General features: G+C 31.2%; 1 protein-coding gene across 1 annotated transcript in view; it reads left to right on the top strand.

Moving 5' to 3' along the window:
- The window catches only part of LOC149482501 (cholecystokinin receptor-like), a 100,550-nt gene that overhangs the window by 29,714 nt on the left and 44,019 nt on the right, over positions 1-26,817 (top strand). Inside the window, exons 4-7 of the mRNA XM_089704363.1 lie at positions 4,679-4,861; positions 12,393-12,505; positions 21,449-21,568; positions 22,887-22,958. Of these exons, the coding sequence (XP_089560489.1) occupies positions 4,679-4,861; positions 12,393-12,505; positions 21,449-21,568; positions 22,887-22,958 (488 nt within the window). The remainder of the gene's footprint in view (positions 1-4,678; positions 4,862-12,392; positions 12,506-21,448; positions 21,569-22,886; positions 22,959-26,817) is intronic.

Below are 26,817 nucleotides of genomic sequence, written 5' to 3'. Positions count from 1 at the left end.
CGTAACGAAATTCTTGTTAAATCACTACTTTTTACTGATTTTCTGGGCCTATAACCTCTAATAAAACAACGGAATAAAGTGCAGAACAGAACTAACATCTTTTATTTAAAAAAAATATGTATCACCAAGCCAGCCAGTACAACCGGTTCACATATAACATACTAGTGATCCGCCCCGGCTTCGCCCGTGGTAGGTACATATTTCGCAATAAAAGGTAGCCTATGTCCTTTCTCAGGTATCAAAATATCTACATACCAAATTTCATGCAAATTGGTTCAGTAGTTAAGGCGTGATTGAGTAACAGACAGACAGACAGAGTTATCTACTTTCGCATTTATAATATTAGTATGGATAAGATATTATTACTTTTCTACAGTTATAAAGCTGAAATTTTTTGGAACTTACATACCTAGTATTCGGAGTTTAATTGACGTAGGTACTCACCCAATTTGCAAAATATAAATATTTTATTTGATTGGCTGTCATAATATTTTGTTAACAACCAACTTCGTTATCTTGATGATTGACTAGGATTAATATGAGTGTGAATTTCTATGGCGTATTTTGTATCAGAAAGTATAGTATAAATTGTAAAAATGTATGTTTGCACTTTGCGCCCAAAAAAATGCTAAGAAGCATTTATTTTATTGACTTTTACTAACACTATTATACTAGTGTTTTAAAGATTTGATAGTTTGTAAGTTTGTGTGAAATTATTAAGAGACTCAATAGTTTCTTTACCGACTTAGAAACTTCTGTCACAAGTAGAAAACGACTCTATTCCTAAACCCTTAGTTATATTATATATAGACTAAAGGCTTTGTCAGATAGGACGCGTATTTTAGCGCTGCGTAGTAGCGCTACAGCGACCTGTTTTAACGTCGCGCGAGGCTTCGTCAAACAGAACGCTTTAGCGCGCGTTAGGACAGAGCAATTGATATTATTAAAGCTGCATGTTGTTTACATAATTATTACTTACGAACAAAACAAGGTACAGCGATATTAACTCCGGAGTCGGAAGAATTTTTTACTTACCAGTTTCATTAATTTCTTCTCCGATTTGTGCCCACAATTTTGCCTTCATTTATATATCTTTATAGTTTATATGAACTATCCTTCGTATTATATAAGCATGGATATTTTCTAACCAATTCTATCAAATTTTCGGTCATTATGCAGTATTTTATTATTATTTTACGCCTATTAACTCCGACGCTAAAATAAAATTTGTAAAAAAATACAACACCCGACGTTAAAGCGTCCTAACGCCGCGACAGAGCGTTGCGTACTACTAGCGCCGGCGCTCTGTTTGACGGTATTCTACGATGGTAGTAGAACACATCTTAGCGTCATATCGCGGCGTCAACTTAACGCTCTGACGCGCGCTAAGTACGCGTCCTGTCTGACAAAGCCTTAATATTCTAGCACTTATTTACGTTTAATTTTAACATTTTAAGTGCTGTGGTTTTGTGGTGTAATTGCAGAGTTGGCATGTCTCCATTACAATAAACGTTTAATTATTCAACGCGTGCAAGTGAATGCACACAAACACATTGTGTGCACCTGCATTAGGATTCAGTTTTATAGGTATATTATTAAAGTAAATAAATACATATAGGAATAAATGGTACTAAAGTTTAACAGTAGTGGGGTACCTATCTAGCGTAAAATATCGAATTGTTTTACAGTTTTTTTTAATATTCAATTTCATAAATAGATTTATCTATGTTAATATATAAAAATGAATCGCAAAATGTGTTGGTAAGCGCATAACTCGAGAACGGCTGAACCGATTTCGATAATTCTTTTTTTATTATATTCCTTGAAGTACGAGGATGGTTTTTATGTAGAGAAAACGTAAATATGTACCACGGGCGAAGCCGGGGCGGACCGCTAGTGTTAATATATATTTCATCCATATCACTTTTTTATTCGGATTTTGAGGATATATACATAGGAACGATGGGAAAACCATAAGATGCATTTGGTCGCGAAAACAATATGTATTATTAGGTATAAGGTCATCGAAAATTTATTTGATTCCATTAATGGGATACAAAACATAATAAAATAGTAATATCTTAGTGCGTCACTAATGAAAGCAAACAGCCGTTTTATAGTGTCGTATATTCAGTACATAAACTCAAGGAAAGATACTTCTTACTGTAACGTTCTTGAATTATGTACCTATTATAGTTGGTGTCTAACTTGGTTTTTAATCTGATAGCATTTTAAATTAAGCCCTGACTGTACGATGCATTTTAAATAGATTTTATTTATTTATTTATGATTTTTTGATTCCCATCTTTAATGTTATTAGCAATGATGGATTAACTTAGTAATATATAATAATAGAAAATAAGACTTTTATTAATGATCGAGGTTTAAAGATAATCGACTTAAAATTTATAACTTTGAATAAATTTGAACTCTATTAGGTATTTTAATTTACAACTTTCGAGTTGCACATTTTCTAACCACTATCCTGAAGTGACAATATCAAAGACTTTAATCAAAGTTGATACAAAATAAAATAATCTTGAATAGGTTACAATCAAATACTAGTTATCTATAGAGTTTTAAAATTATCTACAAATGAACGGTATCGAATACAAATACTAATGCAAATAACATCGAAGAATCTAGCTCATTTAGTTCGCATTTAGAATCTACGCCGTATCTTCACGAGTACAGGGGAGGTATATATTTGTGCAAGACGCATTCTATTGAACATGCCTTTTCCACTTTACTTATTGATGCGAGAATAGAGAGGTTTCAGTTACCGATACTTATTCGAAATAGATTTCCTGAAAACGTTATATTTTCAGACACCGTGGTTATTTTATTGAATAATGTTTTCACACAAAAATGACTTGACCGATTACAAAATTCTTTCATTTCGGGCGGGCGGAGATGGCCTCCCCATCATAGTATTGTATTTATATAACTTACATATTCAAATTGTATATATTTATGCACTTGTGCGTGAAAGATGAGGTAGTGGATGACAGGGTAGTTCTGACCTATGAACACTAGGGAGTTCCTCATTGCATACAACTTTCTATATGCTGCTTCACCCGCGAAGTTGAAGGAAATTCCTATGAGAATAAGATGTTTCACCTCGTTAAATGTAGTTAACTTTATCCTATCCTATCCTATCCCTAGACACAAAAATTATACCATTACCATTCATTGGTTACGACCATTGAGGTATTATTATAGAGAGGACACCACGAACAAAATCTGTGTAACAAGCGCGGCGGCGCGGGCCGGCTAGTGACTCATACACTTTGTAGATATTCTGCCTCTTATTACTTATAAATTAAAACCAATCAATGTAACAAATAAATTTTGTTTGTCTTATTAAAAAAATATGAATAAAATTATCAATTAAAACCAATCAATGTAACAAAAAAAATGGTTTGAGACGATTGACTCTAACTCGTGTTAGAAATAGTTTAGTAGCGATGCCCTCTCTCGTACGTACATGGTAATGGTTACGACATAAAAAGAAAACAAACAAACACACTTGAATTTCTAATATTAGAAGTTTAAAAATCATTTCCATTTTGGAATCTCTGACTAACATATAAAACTCTGTGTGTGAAAGTCGTTTGAAACTGATGTAAAATGCATCTGAACTTTGACTAACGATGAGAACGTGACCTAAGTTACATTTTTCGTATTTACATTTCTTGAATTGTCGAAGAAACTAGTACTATTTGAGATATATTATGTCCTAGACTTAGTCCAAGAAATAAGATTTAACGTTAAAATAATTTATATCTGTAGTATTCTTTATCGTTTAATCAAATCCGAACTAGATTCTGTATTTTTTAGAAATTAACCAACGGATTTCTATCGAATCAAGCACAAGTAAATACTATCAATTTTATGCTCGAAACATCCTGTGCAAACACATTATATTTTTTACACAATATAAATGACAGCTGGGATCGAACTAGCTTTTAAGTAATTTATTTAATCTGTGCTTTTAATCGGTTAAATAAAAAAAATATACTCCTAACAAAAGCCAAGATTTAAATTTTAAAGCTAATGCTAATTATTCAACTAGGAACTTAATACTTAACTCAAGCTTAACTAAACTCACGACTAAGTATTGCCACATGTGCTATCCGCATTTAATTTAAATTAATAATAAGTATATTGTGCACTGTTGCACCGCGAGGCGAAACTGCATTTACGTAAAAAATCAACATTTTCTTTGCCATATAATTTGTATTCCTTCTTTCTTTGCAATAAATATTATATTATTCCTTTTGTTATTCCGGTTTATGTAGGCACATCTTTTGTCTTCCTTGCGAATTATAAACGGTGTTTATGCGACTGTGAGCGTTGCTACAATCCTCGAAAGGTTTCGCATCGCAAAATTGTTTTAAATAAATGTGAAATTTTGTTTTCTAAATAAAAAAAAAGACGTGTGGCACTCGGGGACTGAAGCGGTAAAGCTATTGCATGCCTTCAAGCCACACCTCCGCGCCCATCGGACTGGGGAGCGTGAGGTTTTTTCGTTACGGAATTTCTGGATTCGGTCCCCGCGCTCAAGGCCCGCGATAGAAGCTATGCAATAGCTTAATAAATAAATAAAATTTCCTTCTTTATAGAAGTCGTTATAGTGTTTATACGCACAAGCCTAATATAATTTTCATTGTTCCAGCATACAAATGCCGTGAAGTCTGGACCAGCCTTGAACTAGAAAGGGCGTTCAACCTGGGTCTCGACGCAGCATTACTTCTCATACCGTTCTTCATCATGTCGTTTGCGTATTCGTTGATCGTCACCAAGCTTTGGCGAGGCATGCAACATGAAATACAGCACAGCTTCAATTGGCAGAAACATTGTGAGTTGAATTATATTTTAATATTATTATATTATGTAATGGTATACACGAACATACTCACACGCTCATACACACATACACAAACACACATGCACACAAAACGACAGAGTGATTCTCGAGGAAGGTTTTAGTATATAATAAAACTAAGCTCAACACTTTTTCTTAATGAAAAAAGATACTTCTTATTATTTTCTGGCGTATTTGCTCAATCAGTCATAAACTAAAAAAATCTCAACTTTTTTTACAAATCAATAACTATATTTCCAGAAAAAACTTTTCTCGTTAAAAAAGTGTAAAAAAATCTGCCACAAAACAAATAGCCATCACTTTTTGGTTGTGGAAATCCTTTGACGCAGTTGAGTAAACATGGCGGATACTATTTGGTTTTTTGTGACGAACAATTTCTAGCTGAAATTGGTGGACGATGTATGTAGGATTGCTAATAGATGGACGAATTGTATACAAAAGGATTTGCTACTTTCATTAAAATTGAAAAACAAGTAATAAAGACCATTAAAAATACCATACCAGGAGAGTGTAAAAGTACCATTACGAGAAAACTGATTCAGTTTACGAATAATTATCATGTTCTATTAATTTTAATACACATAAACCTATAGATAGGTTTATAGGCTATCTTACAAACTCCAATATTCACATAAGCGTGAATAATAATCATATTAACGACTTGATAACATATGTACCATGTTTCCAAGTTCCCATAAGATTTACTTCGTGGAAATGATACAATATGTGAAGGCATCTATTGAAACAATATTAATTATGTTACATAAACATGTGATTAATTATGTTACATAACACATACGTGTATATGTACATGCACTTGATAAGTTATAACCATCTGGAAGATATTATATCCATGTAAGCTTTTTTCTGCGTATATTAACATAATATACGCAGAAAAAAGCTTACATGGATTAGTTATTTTTTTATGTCAAAGCAAGCAAAGGAGCAGGTGGGCCACCTGATGTTAAGTGGTCACCACCGCCCATAAACACCAGTTACACTTCTAGTGTTACAGCTTTGCCGGCCTGTTATGCACAAATAAGCTCTTTTCGGGAACACCGCAGGTGGCAACTAGTTTGAATGAATGAATAAAAAGGCTTTGAGTTCGTTACAAATACATTTTAAAGGAGTCGATGGATAAACAGTAAAAGAAAATCTATGCAATAGTCTTAGTAGACTAGTATTGCTTCGTTCATTCGACAGCCGATCAAAGACACACTATACAATTAAAAATAAAACATTCTATTTCTTTTACATTTTACATACAAATAAACAAAAATACTGCACAACTCAAATAGCAGTAGAAAATTCTTCTATAGAAAAATAAACATGAGCTTCTGTTTCACAGAATAAATGAACAAAGACTTTTACACAAACATTTTTACTATTATGTTCTCATTACAAAATATACCCGTAAGCTGAACCTAGCAATGGTTTTAGAAGTGCTCATTTATTGTTTTAATGAAGATTAATTCTATCCAGCGTTTTCTCACATTAAGCTACGTTTAATCTGTCAACTAGTATTTTCTAGCTTTTGTTTTATCTTAGTACGAGGAAAACATTGCAATGTATTTGTACCTATATAATAGAGTTTTATTCGTGAGCCGGTCAATGTACTGTTGTTCATTCATTTGAATCGAGTATGATTTAAGCATTTTATGAAATGGTATGATTTATTCACGACGTGACCAAAATAATACAGTTCGTTTTTTAGAATATCTTGAATTGAGTCTTTATTAGGTTGGACTATTTTGATAAAATTTAATTTTATTAATAAATTTATAGTACCTAAGTTCAACTCACGCATAATTAAATCTATGAGATTATAATTTAAAGTACTTAACTATAAATAACTAAGATATTGTTGATTTCAAATTATTGTGGATAATGCGGTAATAATTCTTGTAGTTACTTATATAGAACACTGGTTTATTTTGTTTTATTTAGCAATTTGATTTTTTAAGTGCTGTAAAGTGTCTAATTAAACTCAAAATATAGTAGACCTATATGACTCCAGCATCACGAATAAATTTAATTTAATTTAATTAGTTTGTTTATATGAGTTAATATTATTATTAAATACCTAGTGGGTAGTATAAACAGTATCGTTGTATTTTCTAGTGTTTGATTTTGAGTGTTTGACTATCGTTGTTCTAAAATATGTTGACTAATTACAATAATTATATATTATCCATTGTAGGTAGATCTATGCAACGCTGTACATTTCTGATAAGGAAATCGACCGTAAATGAATCATCACATGACACATGTGATAAATGAGGGGTAATATTATATGACAAACCATCTATCTAATAATCTTGTCAATTTTGTATAATATTAGGAACTAGCATTCCGCCCGCGGCTTCACCCACGTTTCCACTGAAAAAGCATAGTTCCCGTTCCGTTCTCGTTTCCAGGATAAAACAAACATACATACACATACATCCATTCTCACAAACTTTCGCATTTATAATATTAGTAGGATATAATAATAATACTATTATTAAAAGTATCCGGTGAATGATTAAGGAATTACCACTTAAACCTTTTAGGGCCGATTTTTCAATGCTTGAATAAAACTTATCCGTCCAATAAAGTATTACACGATAATATTAAAATGTCACGTAAACTGTCAAATACGGGCAATTAGAATACGTTTTTAAAATGGTAGTTTTATACATTTCGACGAATAAGTTTTATCCAAGCATTGAAAAATCGGCCCTTACTGAATAATTGTCATCGCGGTACTATTGATGAAAATAGTAACTAAATTTCTTCCCTTTAGGATTTACCTGCCGAACCAAATGATCCTAATTATAATAAATTAGTAATTCAACTTTTAAATCTGTACGTTTTGTACATATCTGCGAATGAATGTTTTACCTTGTTCCAAATAAAAGTAATTTGTAATGACCTCGTCACTTAGAAAAGAACGTAAGTAAAGGGAGTGCCATCTATTTTTATAGATGCATGCGTTAAAATGACCACTCACTCTTATTAATCCATTATAGTAATTGACTTGATGCATTCTTTAATAGAATGTTCGAGGTAGTGTCAATTTTCCTGGTAGCTGTAAAATTAATGTTCCGGGAAATATTAATTGTTAATATCGAATGCAAAAAGTGAATTGGTGTTGGTGTAGTGTGACAGAATGTTTGAATGGACGGAGCAACTTCGATTTATAAGCATTTTAGCTTTTTCTAGCTCTTGTTCTAATGTTTTTTGGTTGATTATAAAAACTAAAATATAGTCATCACAGATTGCTTCAACACTTGATCTGGAACATTCTGCAGTCTTTGTTGACTTATAAATGTTTCAATGAATCAAGTCTTAAAAGGAGGATTAGGTTCTTCCAAGGTCTAATTTGCCACTTAATATATTTATTATGAACTGAAGCCTTTGACTCAAGCATCTTATTTAACCAAAAAATGTATTGTTAGACAAAAATCGATCTTAAGACGATACACAAAAAAAAATCCACTGCTTGGCGGGCGGAGTCTAATAGCTCGCTATCGCGAACGCGGGTGCGCGCGAAGTCATTTTTGCAAACTCGCCGCGCTGCCGCTGGCCGACTCGGGACAAACATGTATGGAGTCGTCATACAGTTATAATATTGTTATACATTTATTTAATTGTTGATTTATTGGTTTTATTTTCTTGCTTATAAACAAATAATCTTCTTTTTAACAACTACTTAGACATTATTAATAATTATTATTATTTCGTCATGTTTACTTTATTACAAAATAATACAGGTTATAAATAATCTTTAAAATAACAAAAAATATTTTTACTCTGAAAAAATGAAATGGTACTCAATAACGCGGACTACTGAATTGATTTAGATTTAGAATTTGATGCTGACGTAGATATTACATCATGCCCAGAAATGAAAGGTACTATTTCTGAAAGAAGTTATAAACCCTAATTCTTCTCAGTCAAAGTCAAGAGTGGAAGATATCACTAATACAGTAAAACTGATGCGAAACTTTGGATGTTAATTTGTATATTTTTTTGTTAGTTGTTACTTAATCACGTCAAGACTACATTACCAATTTTGATAAAATATAGCTAATTGCCTGGATTTACACATAGGATACTTTTTATCCGAACTGAACACTTCTGTGGGAAAAAACAGGATTCACGATATAACCTAATTCCACGCGGGCAAAGCCGCGGTCGGAATGATATTTTTTTAAATAAAAAAATTGTTTTAAAAAAAAACACAAAATATATTGACGCATGTACATTTATTTTTGCACTCTATTATAATTGTAATTATTCATTACAAATAATCAAAATAAAATAGCCAGAACAAAGTTAGGCCCTGGTAGGGTAGGTAGGCAGGTACAGCAATGTGAGACGAACACTGGCTTATTTATACCAATAATAATGTATTATAAACATTAAATTAAGTTTACAACAAAAATACATAATATAAGCTAATGTGAAAACGAATCAACCAATCATCCCACAACAATGAAATGTGCACACAAATATTCATCCAAATCGGTTCATGTGATTAGGAGGAGTGACTGCAGCGCCATCTTCCGGGCCCAATTGTGTTTCCAGATCACCCAGGAACTCAATTTAATATACTTAAACAAAATTATTCGAAATGAAAACTCACATTACTATGTAAATATGAATATAAACCTGTTTTAGTACTAAGCAATTTCCCGCACAGGTGTAGTAAGTATAAATGAAATAAATATCAACATCAAATTCTTTATACAACATACTTATCTACCACCTACTAAGAAATGTAATTCTTGAAATTTTTTCGTATTTTTTTAAATATAATACTACTCCAATGAGCTCCTGTTCCATATTATGTCCACCATACTTCCACTAAGTTCACCATGATTTTTATTTCTTTGCACTTTGTTGCTTTTTGCTAAAAATGGAATCATGCGATAAAACCAGTAGAGCTTTGATAACATACATTTTTGACTGAATAAAGGTACTTACGAAGGAGTGGATTCACATTGTGAACAATCAGTGGGTTTATTTTCCTTCTGGATTCCGGATTTCTGAACAGATTATTTATGCTATAAATGAAAAAATCTTACACATTCGTTATGTACTTAAAACAGGGGTACATATCAAACATCGTCTATAATACAATTATCATCAAATTTAAAATAAAACCAACTTGCTTCATTAATTTGTTCCAATTGTAAGCATTCTTTTTCCTCCAACCTTTATGTTTCTTCTTCTTATTTTCTTTATTGTCCCCATTTGTCTCATTTTGTCTTATCGTGTTGTCACCCTATGATACGATTGCGAGAGCGACACAAGTTCCCCGTGTGACGGCCGTAGCGGGAATGACTCGTGCAGCGATCGGGGTAGGAAGGTACAGGGCGGCTCTCGCTATATTGGCTGGTCGCGCGCTAATTTCAAGTATTTCTTGTTTATTTCAAAACCATCGCATATTTCAAAATTCTAACACGGTAGACGTATAGGTTGTATATTTTATAGTTAATATCCAAAAAGTCGTAACTTTACGTTTGTTATTTTGAAGATGCCAGAGATTAAAAAAAAATAACAATGATAACTTTGTATTTTTTTTCTATCGAGAAAATATCATGGAATCATGTTTCTAAAACGGTAGACGTATTGTGTTACTATTGAACTTTCTTGTCAAGAATTTTCATCACGACAACTTTAATAATATAAAAATTACGAAGGTTTGAAAAGGGCCGTAAATGTTAGAAAAATTAATTCATCACCTTAACAATGCTGTAATTAAACATCATTGTTATAAAACAATGATCCTTAATTTTCAGTTCATTGAAATGTATTGTAACTTCATAGTTATAATAGTTAATTATTATATCTTTATAGATATAATACTCACAATGAGAAGATTTATATTGAGATTGGTAAAACCTTTGGAAGTCTTAGTGACAAATTGATTTTCCTTTTTTGCGCCCGAAGCGATTTGAAAAGATTCCGGTAAGCACGTAATATATCTGGGCAAATAAAACCAAATTGCGCAGGTTTTAACACGTTTTTATGAATTTTTCCTGTATGTTTGTATAAGTAAGTAACTGAATACTTTATACTCAATTATGATCTAGGTACTTTAAATGGACAGATGAAATTCAAACTTTGTTCATTTCAAACTCAAACATTCATTTATTCAATTAGACTACTATTTAGTAGCACTTTCGAATCGTCATTACATAGTATTTTAACATTTCTCAAGGAGTTTATGTTAGTGATGACTGTTTCTCAGTTTTTTGTTTGTTGTTTTTCTATTTTTACTTAATATGTAGTTAGTAGTAGTATTAAGTTAGTAATACACGTGCGTTTAAATTAATATAGTTACAGAGGGCTTTTTGTTCAAATCAGATTATGGTTTGGCTTTATTAGTGGCCGTGGTTGTTAATAGCTGCTACGTTACGAGATTTTAGCTACAAATTTCTAATTTATTGTTTAAATTATGCCCGTTGATATGCAAGCTTATGAGATTTGAATGCCTCATGTATTATTTGTCTCTACGTTAAATGTGTATTGGATTTTAAGTCGAATTTTCGAAAAGAAAGACTTTTTTTCTTTATTATTTTCAAGACGTAGTACGTTACTTACGTACGCGTAAAATGCTAATTTTGGAATTTTCTTTATTTTGTTTTTTTAGAAATTAAATTAGAAATAATATAACAATACAATACATTTCAATATATGGTTTTTTGCTATAATATGTGGAAAACCGTATTAACAATGGAATTTAGAATTTTATTTGGCTTATGACAAAAGCATCTCCATTGAATGGGATTCATACAAAGGTTTATTATGCACATTGCCTTACCACTTCAGGCTTCAGCAGTATACGGGTAGAGTTCGAGTAAATATTATAACGTATATTCAAATTTAATACATGTTTTAAAACATTTAACTCCAGTAAAGCAAGTACTTGAGTAACTAATAACACAGATGAGCGCTAAATTTTTGACCCTTTAAACACTAAAGGGTCTGCTGAAATTACATCTTACAATAAACCGCTTTTATTTTAATTATCCTTTCGCCTAAGCTTCCAAAACGTAATTTAGACATCGTCTTAAATAACAGCGTCTAGTTGAAATGAAAATGGCCCTAACCCTATTTTGTAGAACATTACTATGTACACATAATCCTATATTTTATTTCACCAGTCACGTAAAGGCTTTAGCTAACGAAAGAAAGAAATATTTTGTTCTAAGAAAAACACTCGAGACGGGGATTATTTAGTTCGCAAGGGATTTTCTTGATTTGGGCCTAGTGCAAATTCTTTGAAGTACGGTCGGATTTAATGCAATAAAGAAAAACACTGCTTGCATTCAAGGTCATGTCCCTTGGGGCTCAATCGATAGCTTATGATATCATTCGTTATATTACTTAGTATCTCATGCTAAGCGATCGAAGTTAAATTATTATGGCTTTAGTTGGCTATAACTACTCAAATTACTTTGACCTGTTAATTTTAATTTATACATTATAATATTATTTCCTTTTTTTCCAGTACACACAGATGGTACTTGCAAGAACAGTCACCTGCTGCCAACGACACCGATTCTGAACGGCAATTCAACCGAATTGTGCTGTAGGAATGGGTGTAATGCTAAGAAATTAAAGGTAAGTGGCTAATTGTAATCTTAAAATAGTTTAAAGTGTTACATTTTACTAATTGGTAACTACGGGGTAAACGGATAATAAGAAGTGATGCTGTTGAGATAAATAAAGAAGCATTCAATTTTATAATTAAGTCGTAATCGCAGGCCTTTTAAGTTGTTTCTCATACAAATTAGAATTTACGTTCTTTGATTCATTTTGCAGTGTAAAGATCTATCTCGTCATGTTCAGCATTGTGAGCCCGTGAACATTTAAAATACCACCTCATTTTTCTACTAAATAATGCCATTCATAACTTTATTTAATAATAACTATCTTGAGAGTTTGATACTCATAAAACTCACAAAAAATCTTCATTTTCTACAAAAATCCTTATCAAAACTAAAAATTTTAGACCAAATATTCCGAGAACAAAAACTAAATTTATATAATATAAGATGCATGTTCGATAAAACTTCTTATAATATTGTACCCTTGATATTGTACCTAATATATTTCGATGCTCTAGATAACAAAGCCAAAATTTTGATACGAGATCATAAATTTTACTACATTTGGCTCTCATGTATGTTCACTTAATTCTTATCGTATTTTTATAAGTTAATAACAATACATATTGCTATTGTATGAAGTAAAAATGGCATTTTATACAAGAAATATTATATATCAGTAGATAGCAACTTGCTTGCTTGAATATTATTTCTCCTGTTTTTGTTAGTGGCTAATATAATATAATGGAGAATGTTCACTAATTTTGATTATTAGCAATCCATATTCTCTGTGAAAAATAAATAATACTAGTGAAAAAATTACTTCGATACGTCAATTAGTTTCCGATTTAGAAGTAAAACAAGTTGTAAACGCCCGGTGATGGTGTGACGTCACACCACAACACGCTCAATCTGGCTCACTCAGTCCGCTAGCGATCGCGCGCCCGTGCCGTCGAAATTATAATTAAATACTTTTAAAAATATCCAATCTAAATACCAGAAAATCATGTGTTGTTCCTAAATGTAAAAATACAACTACCAATTCGCCGGATAAGTTGTTTTTTATAGTTGCAAAGGACGTAAACAAAAAATGGTCAGAGGTGCAAAACCAGAATTTTCCGTGTTCTTACATAGTACTACATATTATAATATTTTGAGAAAATTGCAGCTGTTTTGCGTTATCCTTTGTTTTCTATACAAGTTTTAATCTATACTAGATTGTGCTTCTGCTCTGCTCGTATGGGCTAAGTATAGGTAGATGGCTAGTAAGATTTTTTCTTGTTTTAAGTTGAGAATGATATGGAGAACTATACTAAAATATAAGTTGGTCGGGGGAAGAATTAAACAAAAACAGGGTATAGTTCCACACAAATTCAAATGTCAACAGGAAAATGAAGATAAACCTCAGAGATCAGCAGTGCAAAAACGCAATCGTATAGAATATTTTGAGAAACTATTAAATAAAGATGAAACTTTGGCATGACTGTTATTTTATTAAACGAATAATAATTAGTAATTACTATTTTTGACTACGACAAAAACTAGTATATTTGTATACATACAGGCTTTACTGAGACACAATTTCAAGGGATTTGGCATACCTAGTAACATTCTTCATTATCATTTTTCAGATATATAATATTTTCTATAGCTATTAAAACTACAAAATAGATAACCATGTATTAGCAATACATAATGTTGTTATCTTGTTGGTATAGTCAATAAAAACCCAGGTGCACGTTTTATAAGAAAAACTTTATTACGATGAAAAATATATGTGTTACACGAGTAATGTCCGCAGAGAAGAGGAAGTAGGTACAAAACAAAATGTTGCCATTACATAAAAAGTGACCACAGATTATTGAAGGCGCAAATTTATTATAACACATAATTTCCTAAAAAGTTCTGATCTTATCATATTTTGTTTCAAAAGTGTCATCACATAATATTTTGAAAAATATTAACTTTCGTTTTAAAAAAGCGCATGTATCACATACATACTAATTATATTTAAATCTAGTGACAATAATTGTTTATGCTGGATACAATCCACATTGAGTTTACATTGTATAATTAGTATTTGTTTAATAATTACGTATTCATTCTAATTAAAAGTTTAAATGTACAATGACGTCATTTAAAATAATACAACATTGAGTCGGTTTATCTGTCTGTTGTTGTGGTACGGGAGCTATTAACGTTGAAAAAGAAGTCATTTTAGTATAGCTGGTTTTTTGATATATTGTTCCTCTAGCTATTTCGGTTAGAGTCCGCGCAGTCTGGCTGGCCGGAGTGGTTGCGTTCAGTAGTGCGCATCTTATCTACACAGGAAATTATCCTTAATTTAAAGTCATTTTTTAACGCGTAATTTTTAAACTTTTGCCTTTAGATAGATCCATCAATCATAATTTTTTTATTGCAAGACGTTTTTTTCGTTGTTAAATAGGTGCCAGACGCAATTTTTAATTTCGTTTTTATAAAAAATTCAAATTATTTTAGAATGTCTGTAAATTTCATATTATGTTCTTCAAACATAATATAATCTAAAATTAATTAGCCAGACGCTAATTCGATTGTTAAGTATTAAAAAATGAGTATAAATAAAAAAAAGTAATGAAGCATGCAGCTCATCAGCTAGTGTATTTTAATTATGCGACAGGAAATAATTGCAAGAATACAATATTATTTACACTTGTTCTTATAAATTAAAAAGTTAAAATGAAAAAAAAAACATAAAAGTGAAAAATAAATTAAAGTTACCATACATTAAAAAGAGCAGTGGTGGCTCAGTGGTGAGACCTCGGACTTCGAATCGATAAGTCCGGGGTTCGAGACCAGGCGAGCGCGCAGGAAATAAATAGATTTTTCAATTTATCTGCGCATGTTGTAACAACACCACTGCTCGAACGGTGAAGGAAAACATCGTGAGGAAACCGACATGTCGAAGAATCAAAAAGTTCGACGACATGTGTCATCCGCCAACCCGCACTTGGCCAGCGTGGTGGATTATGGCCTGTACCCTCATAGGAGGCCCGTGTCCCAGCAGTGGGAACGTATATGGGCTGATGATGATGATGACATTAAAAAGAATGGAATAAAAACTATATCAATGAAGGTTAAACAATTACATTGTTAAATTTAAAAAGCCATCTTCATAATCATCATCATCATCATCTTCCCTCTCACTGTCAGAATTATTTATGTTATCGTCTAAGCCGAATCGTCTACTTTGTCTTTGACATTTTTTAAATTATTGTTCCTTATATAGTTTATAGTAGGTACTGATTGTTATACTTTAAAAACGACAGATTATTAACTATTTTATGTAAAAGATTTAGTTTTATAAAAATGTAAAACATTTTGTTGATTCGACTGATTATAATTGATGTTACGCATGTTAATTTTTAGTAGTTTAGGTGTTTATTATTTGTATTAGACCTTCTTGACTGATATGTTATTAAAATATTACTTATAAAGGTCGTTGATTACTTGAAATTATAAGTTTTAATTAAAACCTTTGAATTCAATCATCATTTTTATTTTGCAGCTCCTATTACTCCCCAGAATCATTATGTTTCAACTCTCCTCGACCTCTGTTTCATCTTACCTCGGTATGAGGGGAATTGAAACAAGTTGACTTGTTACGATTAAGTCAATTTTTAACCACCATTTTCAACGCTTACCGTTTATTTATGCTAACCATTCGCAAGTGTATAGAATAACCTATCGATTGATACCAGTACCATAATATTTCTGATAATAGTATAAGTTATATTAAACAAAACGTGAAAATTGTTTCAACTCCCCTCGGTCTCCCCTAGTTAGCATGAATTTATATAGCTAGTATCTATAACTATCCTATCTCTCAAGTTGGATCGAACTGCACATGGTGTGCGAATTTTATTATAATCGGTTAAATGGTTTAGGAGTCCATTGAGGACAAACATTGTGACACGAGATTTATATATATATATATATATATATATTAGTATCAGCATCGCATCTGTGCGAAGCCAGGGCGGGTCGCTAGTTGAGTAATAAAAAAAATTGTTTTGTATAGAAGATTGTTGATGTAACTACCCTAATAGTTTATTTTTAACCTAAGGAATAAAATGTACCAATGCAAGGTACTTATTCCCACAACACAGGGAATCCTAGAGTAGGAACAATTCAATTTCTATGCATCTTATATTTTCGAAAAAAAAAAGTTATTGTTTATTGTTATTTAATTTTCGCGGCCGACCCTTTCTATCTGTCTTGCACTTTAAACTATCTCTCCATATACACAATCATCAAATTGTTATACTTACCTACTTTCACTACGTTTTTATTTGTACATATTTAATACTTAACAATCGAATTAGCGTCTGGCTAATTAATTTTAGATTATATTATGTTTGAAGAACATAATATGAAATTTACAGACATTCTAAAATAATTTGAATTTTTTATAAAAACGAAATTAAAAATTGCGTCTGGCACCTATTTAACAACGAAAAAAACGTCTTGCAATAAAAAAATTATGATTGATGGATCTATCTAAAGGCAAAAGTTTAAAAATTACGCGTTAAAAAATGACTTTAAATTAAGGATAATTTCCTGTGCAGATAAGATGCGCACTACTGAACGCAACCACTCCGGCCAGCCAGACTGCGCGGACTCTAACCGAAATAGCTAGAGGAACAATATATCAAAAAACCAACTATACTAAAATTCTCACTTGTCAACGTTGGTAGCTCCTATACGATTGGAAACTAGTTATTTACCAGTTTCATTAACATTTGAAATATTAAATAATTAATCTATTCATTTGAAATTGTTAATTATTTTTGTAAAGTTGCTTTTCAAAACATTTAATTGTGGAAAATCATTCTCAATTATTTTTCTGTTTATTTTCAAAATATCTCAAATATTGTTATTGTACGTTATTGTTATTGTTTTATTTATCTATGTAATATTTTATTTTAATAACTATACATCATTTTACAAGTTCCTTTAAACCTTTTTGTGTCACTATAAACTATTAAAGCCATGATCACCCAATTAAACAGTTCAGTGAACCAAAAAACGTTCAAATGTGTCAATTTCCTGGGACCAAAGAAAATGTGTGCGTCATTACCGTTCAAGAGTCGTTATAAAAAAAGGTAATAAATAGTATAACTCATTTTAGATTTTATTTTACAAAGTTATTTGTTAGATAATTACATCTCATATCTTTCAAATAAAAATAAAACACGTAATATGCAGAAAGCTAATCCTAAAGATGCTGAAATCATATCCCTATAACTTTTTCACAAACATTTCAAACTGAAAAACTCAGTGCACTTAACGATGGAGAATTTATTCAATAAATCTTTTTATTCGTCGATCCTTAGAAGTTTGCCCCAGTAATGGGAAAAATACACGTGCAGATTTACCGATTACGAACTAATAGATAGGATACATCCCCAGGGAAATAAAGTTATATCTACCCTCAATTACAGAGACTTTGAACTTTTCAAGACATTTTAAAGTGAAACTTCGGTTTTGTTCCGTAAGGAACTTGTGGAATTTTATGCCAGTTGTTGTGCTATTGTTTGGATTTGAAATTGTTGTTTATTCGTAGTAACCTTTCTTGGGAAGTGAGAATGGAGTCGTAATTGTAGGTGGTGTAGGTGTGTGTAATTGTATTTGTTGTTGAAATTTTGTATTTTGAAATGATTCTTTTGTTGTGTGTTTACCGTTGGTATATACGTTTGATTAAATCATTGATGAGATGAAAATAACGTAATATGTATAACGATTTTTATTTTGCCGAGTTTCTTTGTTGTTTTTTTTCTATTAATGCTTTTTACTGTATTTTCGTGATTTAAATATAAACATTCAAAATGATAATATACCTTTCAGTCTAATCAGTGAACGTCAAACTATATACATATTACATATATTTATATATTGATTGTGTAATGTGTATATGGTATGGTATTTCAGTTCACTGGTTTAGGAGATAATATGGGGTATTCCATAAGTATCTATATCAGTTTTGGCTACACACCGTCAAGATAAACTTATTAATAGTATCAAGACTATTATTATACTCTTACAACTTTATTTCAATATATTATAGAGAGCAATTTTTGGGTCAAAAAAATAAATATTTCTATAAATTATTACTGAAGATTCCATTGAATACCCTCAAGGTAAAATTTACGTTATCTATCACAATAATCACCAACAAGCACTTTCCAAAATTAATAATTTTGTTTTAAATTTTCAAATGAGGAAATAATTTGAACAATTAATCAAGTTTAATTAATACGGTGTTCGTCGAAAACAATTAAGGAGTTTGTGTAAGAGTTCTATACAATTAATATTTTGAACAGGTACAATAATACGAACAGCGTAAACTTTTTGCTGTGCTTTATGGAAATGTATTGCTAAGAGGTTTTATGGAGTTTTAGGGTACTTATATTTATTTATAGTATTTGTAACTTTACGTAGAGTGTAGTGTCTTTCTACATTCATACATTATATTATTAGGCGTCTATGTATATGAAAAAAAAAACGGATTATAAGGTTATAAGGTAGAGTGGATTATGTTTTGATTAAATTAGGATAAAAATTATATTATACATAAAATATTCCTACGATAAGCCGTTTCGGTAAGTATGCTATAACTATGGGAATGAAAACAAACTAAACTATTTTAAGATTAGTATAAGTAAAATCAAGTTTGAATACTACAAACTTTATAATTACATAATTATTTCTCCCCAAGTTGTCATTAAATGGTTACCTAACTTACCCTCTAAGTTTCCAAACTTAGTTCTTTACTTGACATAATACTGATTTGTAAGGTCGTTTCAAGTTAATTTTCTGTCAATAATATAATTATTAAATGTTCATATAATTTTCAATTTAAACTTCAGTAATTTGGTTATATATAATTTTGAGTCTACCTGTAGGGTAAACGTATAAATATTAGTAGTTCTGACTTTGATTTCGTATTTATTTAATAAAAGGTATGCAACTAAGTTAAGTAAGTGGTTTCATATATTATCATAATTATATTAACATATTTTTAAAAGGTAGAACCTTGTAGCCGGAATTCAACTATGATTTAACCGTCATTGTAAAAAAATAAAAAAGTGTATAATTGATCACACAAAATACGGAAAGAAGACTCTAAAACAAGAATGGGAATAGGAATTTCCAATATATTTTTAAGCTATTGCATAGCTTCTATCGCGGGCCTTGAGCGCGGGGACCGAATCCAGAAATTCCGTAACGAAAAAACCTCACGCTCCCCAATCCGCCGGACACGGAGGTGTGGCTTGAAATAGCTTTGCAATAGCTTTACCGCGGCAGTCCCCGAGTGTCACACGTCTTTTTTTTAATATCAGATAATATGAGGATATAATAAACAATTGAATGATATATCCATAAAAAAATAAACAAATAAATGTAACTCGAAATAAACAAAAAGTTAAGACAACTATGCGCCACGACGTCTCACAAATCTTGTTGTTTCATATAACAGGATCAAAGTTGAAGCACGAGCACATTTTACACAATATTAATGATTCTTGGTAAACCACTACTTTGATATTCAGGAACTAGTTAGAATTCCCTAATTAATACGATCTGAGCGGAATAAATAACTTGCAGTCTTGGCAGTTAGTTATCTGTGATACTTCCTTGTTATTTTCACGTAATGTTGAGGAACCATGATGTCTTATAGCAGTATTATATCCAGTGTGGGAAAGTGACGGCGCTAGACGATCTATAAAGTGTTTGTTATTTTCGTACTGGAAATAGTATCTACTGCTTTAAGACATGCAGAAGTTGTTAATAAATATAGAATGGGATGAGTAAATAGTATTTAGGCATCCTACTAGTAGTATATATTATAAATGCAAAAGTTTGTGAGGAACAGATTACAATGATATTATTTAGCACACGTATAGAGGGTAACTTGTATTAACACTTATGATAGGTTTTATCCCGAAAATCCCACGGGAACGGGAACTATGCGGGTTTTTCTATAAAACGCGGACGAAGCCGCGGGTGCAAAACTAGTACCTATATTATAAATGCAAAAGTTTGACTATCTATCTGTTGTGCCTGAAGACATTAGATAAAAGTTTTTGTTATTCTTTTTGTCAGCGAGGGAAACCATGGGGTACAGATAGTATATTTACTGTTATCATGCAAATATTAAAAGATGTATAAATATTAAACAACAAACTTCTTATTTATTTGCATAAATATGAAATTTAATATAAAGTTCATAGTCAGAGTTATCTCTGAACTTCGATGTAAAGTTTGCTCACATGTTATGATTTTTCTTACTTTGAATTTTTACTTTTATAAACTTACTAGCGGCCCGCCCCGGCTTCGCCCGTGGTACATATGAATAATAGATGTTGGCCGATTCTCAGACTTACCCGATATGCACAGAAAATTTCATGAGAATCGGTCCACCCGTTTCGGAGGAGTATGCAGACTAACATTGTGACACGAGAATTTTATATATATAAGATTATCTGCGAGTATAAGTTTTATGAAGTACCTACAGAGCAAGTGCAGTAAATTTTTGTAAAACATTTGGTTTTTTTTTTCTTATTCATGCCCGTGCATGTAAATAAGTTTAAAGTGAGAGAATAAATTGGAAAACAGTTGCCGAGTAACATACACAGTATAATGTTAATATGTATTGATTTAAAAATATGTTCGAGTCTTTTTTGTAATACATCTAAGTAGCCCTTTTTCTAAGATATAAAAATATGTCACAACCACTCATCATCAGCCTGTATGCGTTCCCACTGCCTCCTATGAGGGTTCAGGCTATAATCCACGACGCTGGCCAAGTGTGGGCTGGCGGATGTTGACCATCAAACGTAGGCCCATTCAATGAGCCCCTTGGGAATGTCCTTTATTATTCACTATATTAAAAACCTATATATTTTTGTTGAAGGAAAACGAGCAGCGGCTAGAAGCAGAGAAGAAGCAAGCATATTGCATGCATGCGGATTTAGAATTCAGACACGTGGTTCGTTCCACGCACATCGATAAAAGCATAGAAGCGAAACGAAAGGTAACCATTTTACTTTTTTATTATATTGACTGATATGTAAATATTAAATACTAACGTTAAATATGATATTATGTGATCTAAACTTTCTGTTTGATTTATAGGCCCATGCATAGATATAGAAAGTGGAGATAGTTACTTACATTTTTTTTAAATTCTTAGGTTTAATAGGTTTAATAGGTTTTGTGAAAAATAACATATTTGTTTCATATTTCATGAAATAATAATATGAGGAGGTTACCAAGACGTTGATCTGAAATCATTTTATTTTTCCCTATGACTGTGATTGTAGTGTGAACTCTTAAGCGCATCACACACGGTGAAGATACTATAATATTTTATGTTAAGATTCTCTAATATAAAATATTACAGTATCTTAAGGTATCCGGTATCAGCGTTCTGACCATCATTTTTCTTTTTGTCATTGCGTACTAAGACCCCTGTAGAACCGCCATCCTGTTACAAATGACCCAAAATTTTGTGTCAGTATCTCCCGGCCTATAGATGGCTTATCGCTTGGTATTTAAAGATATTGAAGGTAAAATATATATTACCTTCGTCGTGTGTTATGGCTCATATGATTTGTATGGCGAGCGATAATCGGAAATATGCTCTAAGATAATATATATTTTACATTATCTTCGTGTGTGATGCGCTTTATTTGTTGATATAAGTACGTAAAACGTATAATTGGAAATATTCGTGAATACTCTTTTTAACTTTCCAATACATAGCGATTATTTTATATTATATGTTTTAATTACGTCCATAAAAAGTAAATGAACTGATTTAATCGTAGGAACATAAAATGCTATCTGTTTGAGAAGCGCATAGCCAGTCTTGTCCTAAGTAAATGTTTGGACACATTCAATATTGAATGTCTATAAAGTATAAAATGGTTGGATAGAGACATTAACATACATTCTACGTTGTAAAAACATATTATTTATTAAAGACCGTAGATATATGATAAGGTTTTGAATTTTTATTATTTTAAGCCCTTCTCTTTATATTACATGCAGAATTTATTTATTTAACTGATAGGCACTTAATGAACGTCTAGTATCAAATGTTATACATGTTATCAAAGCAAATTTCTATTTTTGTGTAAAAACCCGAAACTTTCGAATCATTTCTATTTATTTCTATTTCTATTTCTATTTCTTTTTCTTTTCGGTCAAATCATTTTTAAACTAAAACTAGTTTCTATAATTTCTGAAAACTCTATTTTATTTAAGGCATTTTTAAGCAAAATCTTATTTCTCCAATAATATTAATAAATAATAGTGTAGAGAGACTCTAAATAATTCATTATTTCTAGGTCATACGGATGCTGTTCGTGATCATTCTAGAATTCTTCGTCTGCTGGACACCACTGCATGTTATCAACACGGTAAGAATCTATTACATACTATAAAAACTTAATTTTTACATACAAAAAATAAGCCCTAGAAGTAGCAGCCGTCTTAAAAAACGGACATAGATAACCCTTTTTCCTTTGTCTTACTCTACTCTTTAATTCTTAGTCAATAGTGAATAGTCTTCTTCCAAGCAACTCGATGTAGATATAGATCTATATCTATATCTACATCGAGTTGCTTGGAAGAAATCGCTCACGAGCGATAAAGCCGCTCTTTGTTCTATTATAAGCTATCTTAACTATGTAACAAAATTTATTACTGTGTATGGACAATAAAGAGTCATTGTGCATTCATTCATTCATTCTATAATAATACCACATCTATATTTAATCATACTATATATTTTGATCAAGCTTTTTATTCATTTTTTTGATACCATACTTTAAGAAGCTAATCTTTATACAAACCATAATAATTTTTCAAAAGGCTAATAATTAGATAATAATTTTCCGTTACCATTGGCTACCTAAAAATGTTGATTCAATTTAGATTTTATGTGAGAAATTTTTATTCGACAAACTTTATAATTGTAAAAGTTTGAATATAGCAATATATTTATCGCTGTTTAGAAATTTGGCTCCAAATGCTCAAACAGGACATTTATTTGTTAATAAGGGAAGGTATTCAATTCTATAATGAATAATAATAAAATTTATTAGTCATTAAAAATCTAGCGCGTTCAAACTAACTCTTCAGCTATACCTATGATATTAATATATAAGTAGGTATATTATTTTTTAAGTAAATTATACTTATAAAAAACAACAGTATACCACACAATGTCATTACCCACAGGAAAACAACATATTTAAATAACAATAACTCAATCAATACACATAATTTTCAGAAACAATTATATCAAAAATGACTGTATTTATCAATTCGATTCTGTATTTATCGGAAACCTGGAATAAATAGACATTGGATGTGGGTTGATCGGTTTGTGTGACATGAACAAAGGTTTTAAAGGCTAATAATTAAACCTTGTATGGATTATAGTTTAATTTTCATACTATTAACTATGGTTGGTTCAAATTATTTTTTATTTGTAGTAGATATATATATATGTCTATATATATATATATATATATATATATATATATATATGGTTTTGAAAAAACTTTTCTACTCGAGCTGTAGCTCGGTTTATTATTTTTATTCCTAACTCCCGCCTTGAGACCCTCAAGGAAGAGGAGGTTCGGAATCTCTATTTATAAATACTGTGTTTCCTAGCACCTTGCTTATGATAGTGACTGAATGTATTGCCGCCTGTTTTTGCAATATTTGTATGTTGATGTTCGCGTCTAATTTATCTAAGTACTTATTTATACTCTTAGCAACGATTCCAGTTGCTCCTATCACTACTGGTATAATCTCTGCAGAAGTATTCCATAGCCGGGCTATTTCATTTTTAAGAGGATGGTATTTGCTTAATTTCTCTATTTCTTTTGGTCCTATATTATAATCTGATGGTACTGTTATGTCTATTAAATATGTTTTATTATCTGTTTTATTTATATATATAATGTCCGGTCTATTATGTACTATTGTTTGATCTGTTTGTATTGGAATTTCCCACATTATCTTCGCGGTCATATTTTCTTTCACCTGAGGTAGTGTCAAGTGTTCTAGCCACCACTGTTTAGAAACTTCTATATTGTGTTTTTTTGCTAGCGCCCAAAATATATATTGTACTAAATTATTGTGTCTCTTTGTATAATACGTTCCAGCTAATTTTTCGCATCCCGATATTATGTGTTGCACTGTTTCGTCTTTCACTACACATAATCGACATTTACCATCTACTGATTTCTTTAATATATCTCTTTCATGCTGTCTCGTAACCACCGCTTGATCTTGAATAGAAAATATGGATGATTCTAAAGATGGGGATACTTTCTGTTTATTGAGCCATCTAAATGATTGATTTTTATCTATATTCTCCTTGTCTAAAACTGATCTATAAAACTGGCCGTGCAATGGTTTTGCTTTTATTTTTGTAATTCTGGTCCTAATTATTGCTTCTTTTAATTGTTTGTCTCTGTAAATTTCAAACTGATTTAATCCTATTTCCGTTAAGTTAATTTGCGTTTCCTTAACTATTGTATATTTTTCTTTGGTTTTGTCATGATTAAATATAGCTTTGGTAATACGATCGGTTTCATTTTCAAGATAATTTTTATATTTAATTATTTGGGTCTTATGCAGAGTTTCTAGACATGTTAATCCTCTACCTCCGTGTTCTAGTGGTAAATAGAGTCTTTCAACTTCAGCTTTCTGTTGTTGTGCTTTTTTCATGGCTAGAATTTTTCTCGTTTTCACGTCTATTTTTCTTAAGTCCGATGTTTTATAATTAATGACTCCGAAAGTGTAAAGTAAAACAGGTACCGCGTATATATTTATGGCTTTGAGTAAGTTTCTTGCATTTAATTGTGAAGATGTTAGGGATTTGACTCGTCGAAAATATTCATGTTGTATTTGTAATCTAATTGTATGATGATCTATTTTTCCTGCTTCATTAATTCCTAAGTATTTGTAGTTTTCATCTGCCTGTAAATGTTTAAATTCTTCTCCGCTCAATAACAAGTGTCCATTTCCATAATGTTCCGTTTTTCTCCCAGCTACCATATGAAGAATATTGCATTTATTGAGTCCAAATTCCATTCCTATGTCCCTCGTAAAAATTTCAGTACTATCTATTAAAACTCTAAGATTTATTTCGTTATTAGCATAAATTTTTAAGTCATCCATATACAATAAATGATTAATTACAGTATCGTCCTTTAGCTTATAACCTTTATTATTATATCTATTGAGGATTTGTGATATTGGATTGATAGCTAAGCAAAAAAGAAGGGGAGATAGTGAGTCCCCTTGGAATATACCTCGGCTAATACGAATCGGATCAGTAGTTACAGAGGAATTCAAACCACGAGCTGTCATGACCACATTCCACTTAGGCATTACTATTTTAAGAAAGTCTCCGATAGCAGCTGGGCATTTATAAAACTCCAACACTTTGAATAGCCAGTCATGTGATATACTATCGAAGGCTTTTCGGTAATCGACCCAGGCCATGCTTAAATTTTTCTTATTTCTATGTGCATCTTCCAGTATGGCTTTGTTAATCATTAAATGATCTTTGCACCCACGCGCGCGTTTTCGGCATCCTCTTTGTTCCGGTGCTATTAATTTGTTTATATCACAATGAGTATACAGTTCGTTAGCTATTATGGAGGTAAAAACTTTGTACATAGTTGGTAAGCACGCTATTGGGCGCCAATTTTTCGGATCCTGTGTATTATCATTTTTTGATATTAAAATTACTTGACCTGTAGTAAACCATTGTTCGATCGGCTCCTGACCTTTTAAAATTTGATTAAATAACTTGGCTATGTATTTGTGTGTGTTTGTTAGTGTCTTTAAATAATAATTTTGAATTTTGTCTAAACCTGGTGTCTTCCAATTCTTAGTTTTTCTAATTACGTCTTTCACTTTTTCTTCGCATATTTCTTCAAATGAGTGTTGTTCATAATCGTCTGCCGAATTGTGTATGTCGGCGATCCACGGTGCTTCTTTATTATATGTTATAGGATTTGAAAGTATCGATGTCCAGAAATTCTCTATATCTTCTTTTGATGGAATTTTATCAGGTACGTTTTTTTTATTATTGAGTGATCTAAAAAATTTATGTTGGTTTTCAGTAAATTGAGAATTTTGAATTTTCTTTTGATTTATAGTATCATATCTTAATAGCCTACCGGATTGAGCTTTCAATTTTTGTTTTAATATCTCTACATTATAATCCAAATCTCCTTCATTAATTATCCT

The sequence above is a fragment of the Colias philodice genome, chromosome 15 (genome assembly GCF_061535455.1).
Source record: "Colias philodice isolate Cphi_HAF_F1 chromosome 15, ilColPhil1 Martin Lab GWU primary, whole genome shotgun sequence".
In the NCBI taxonomy this organism is placed as follows: Eukaryota; Metazoa; Arthropoda; class Insecta; order Lepidoptera; family Pieridae; genus Colias; species Colias philodice.
The sequence above is the reverse complement of the archived record's forward strand: the minus strand, read 5'-3'. Positions and strand labels throughout refer to the sequence as shown.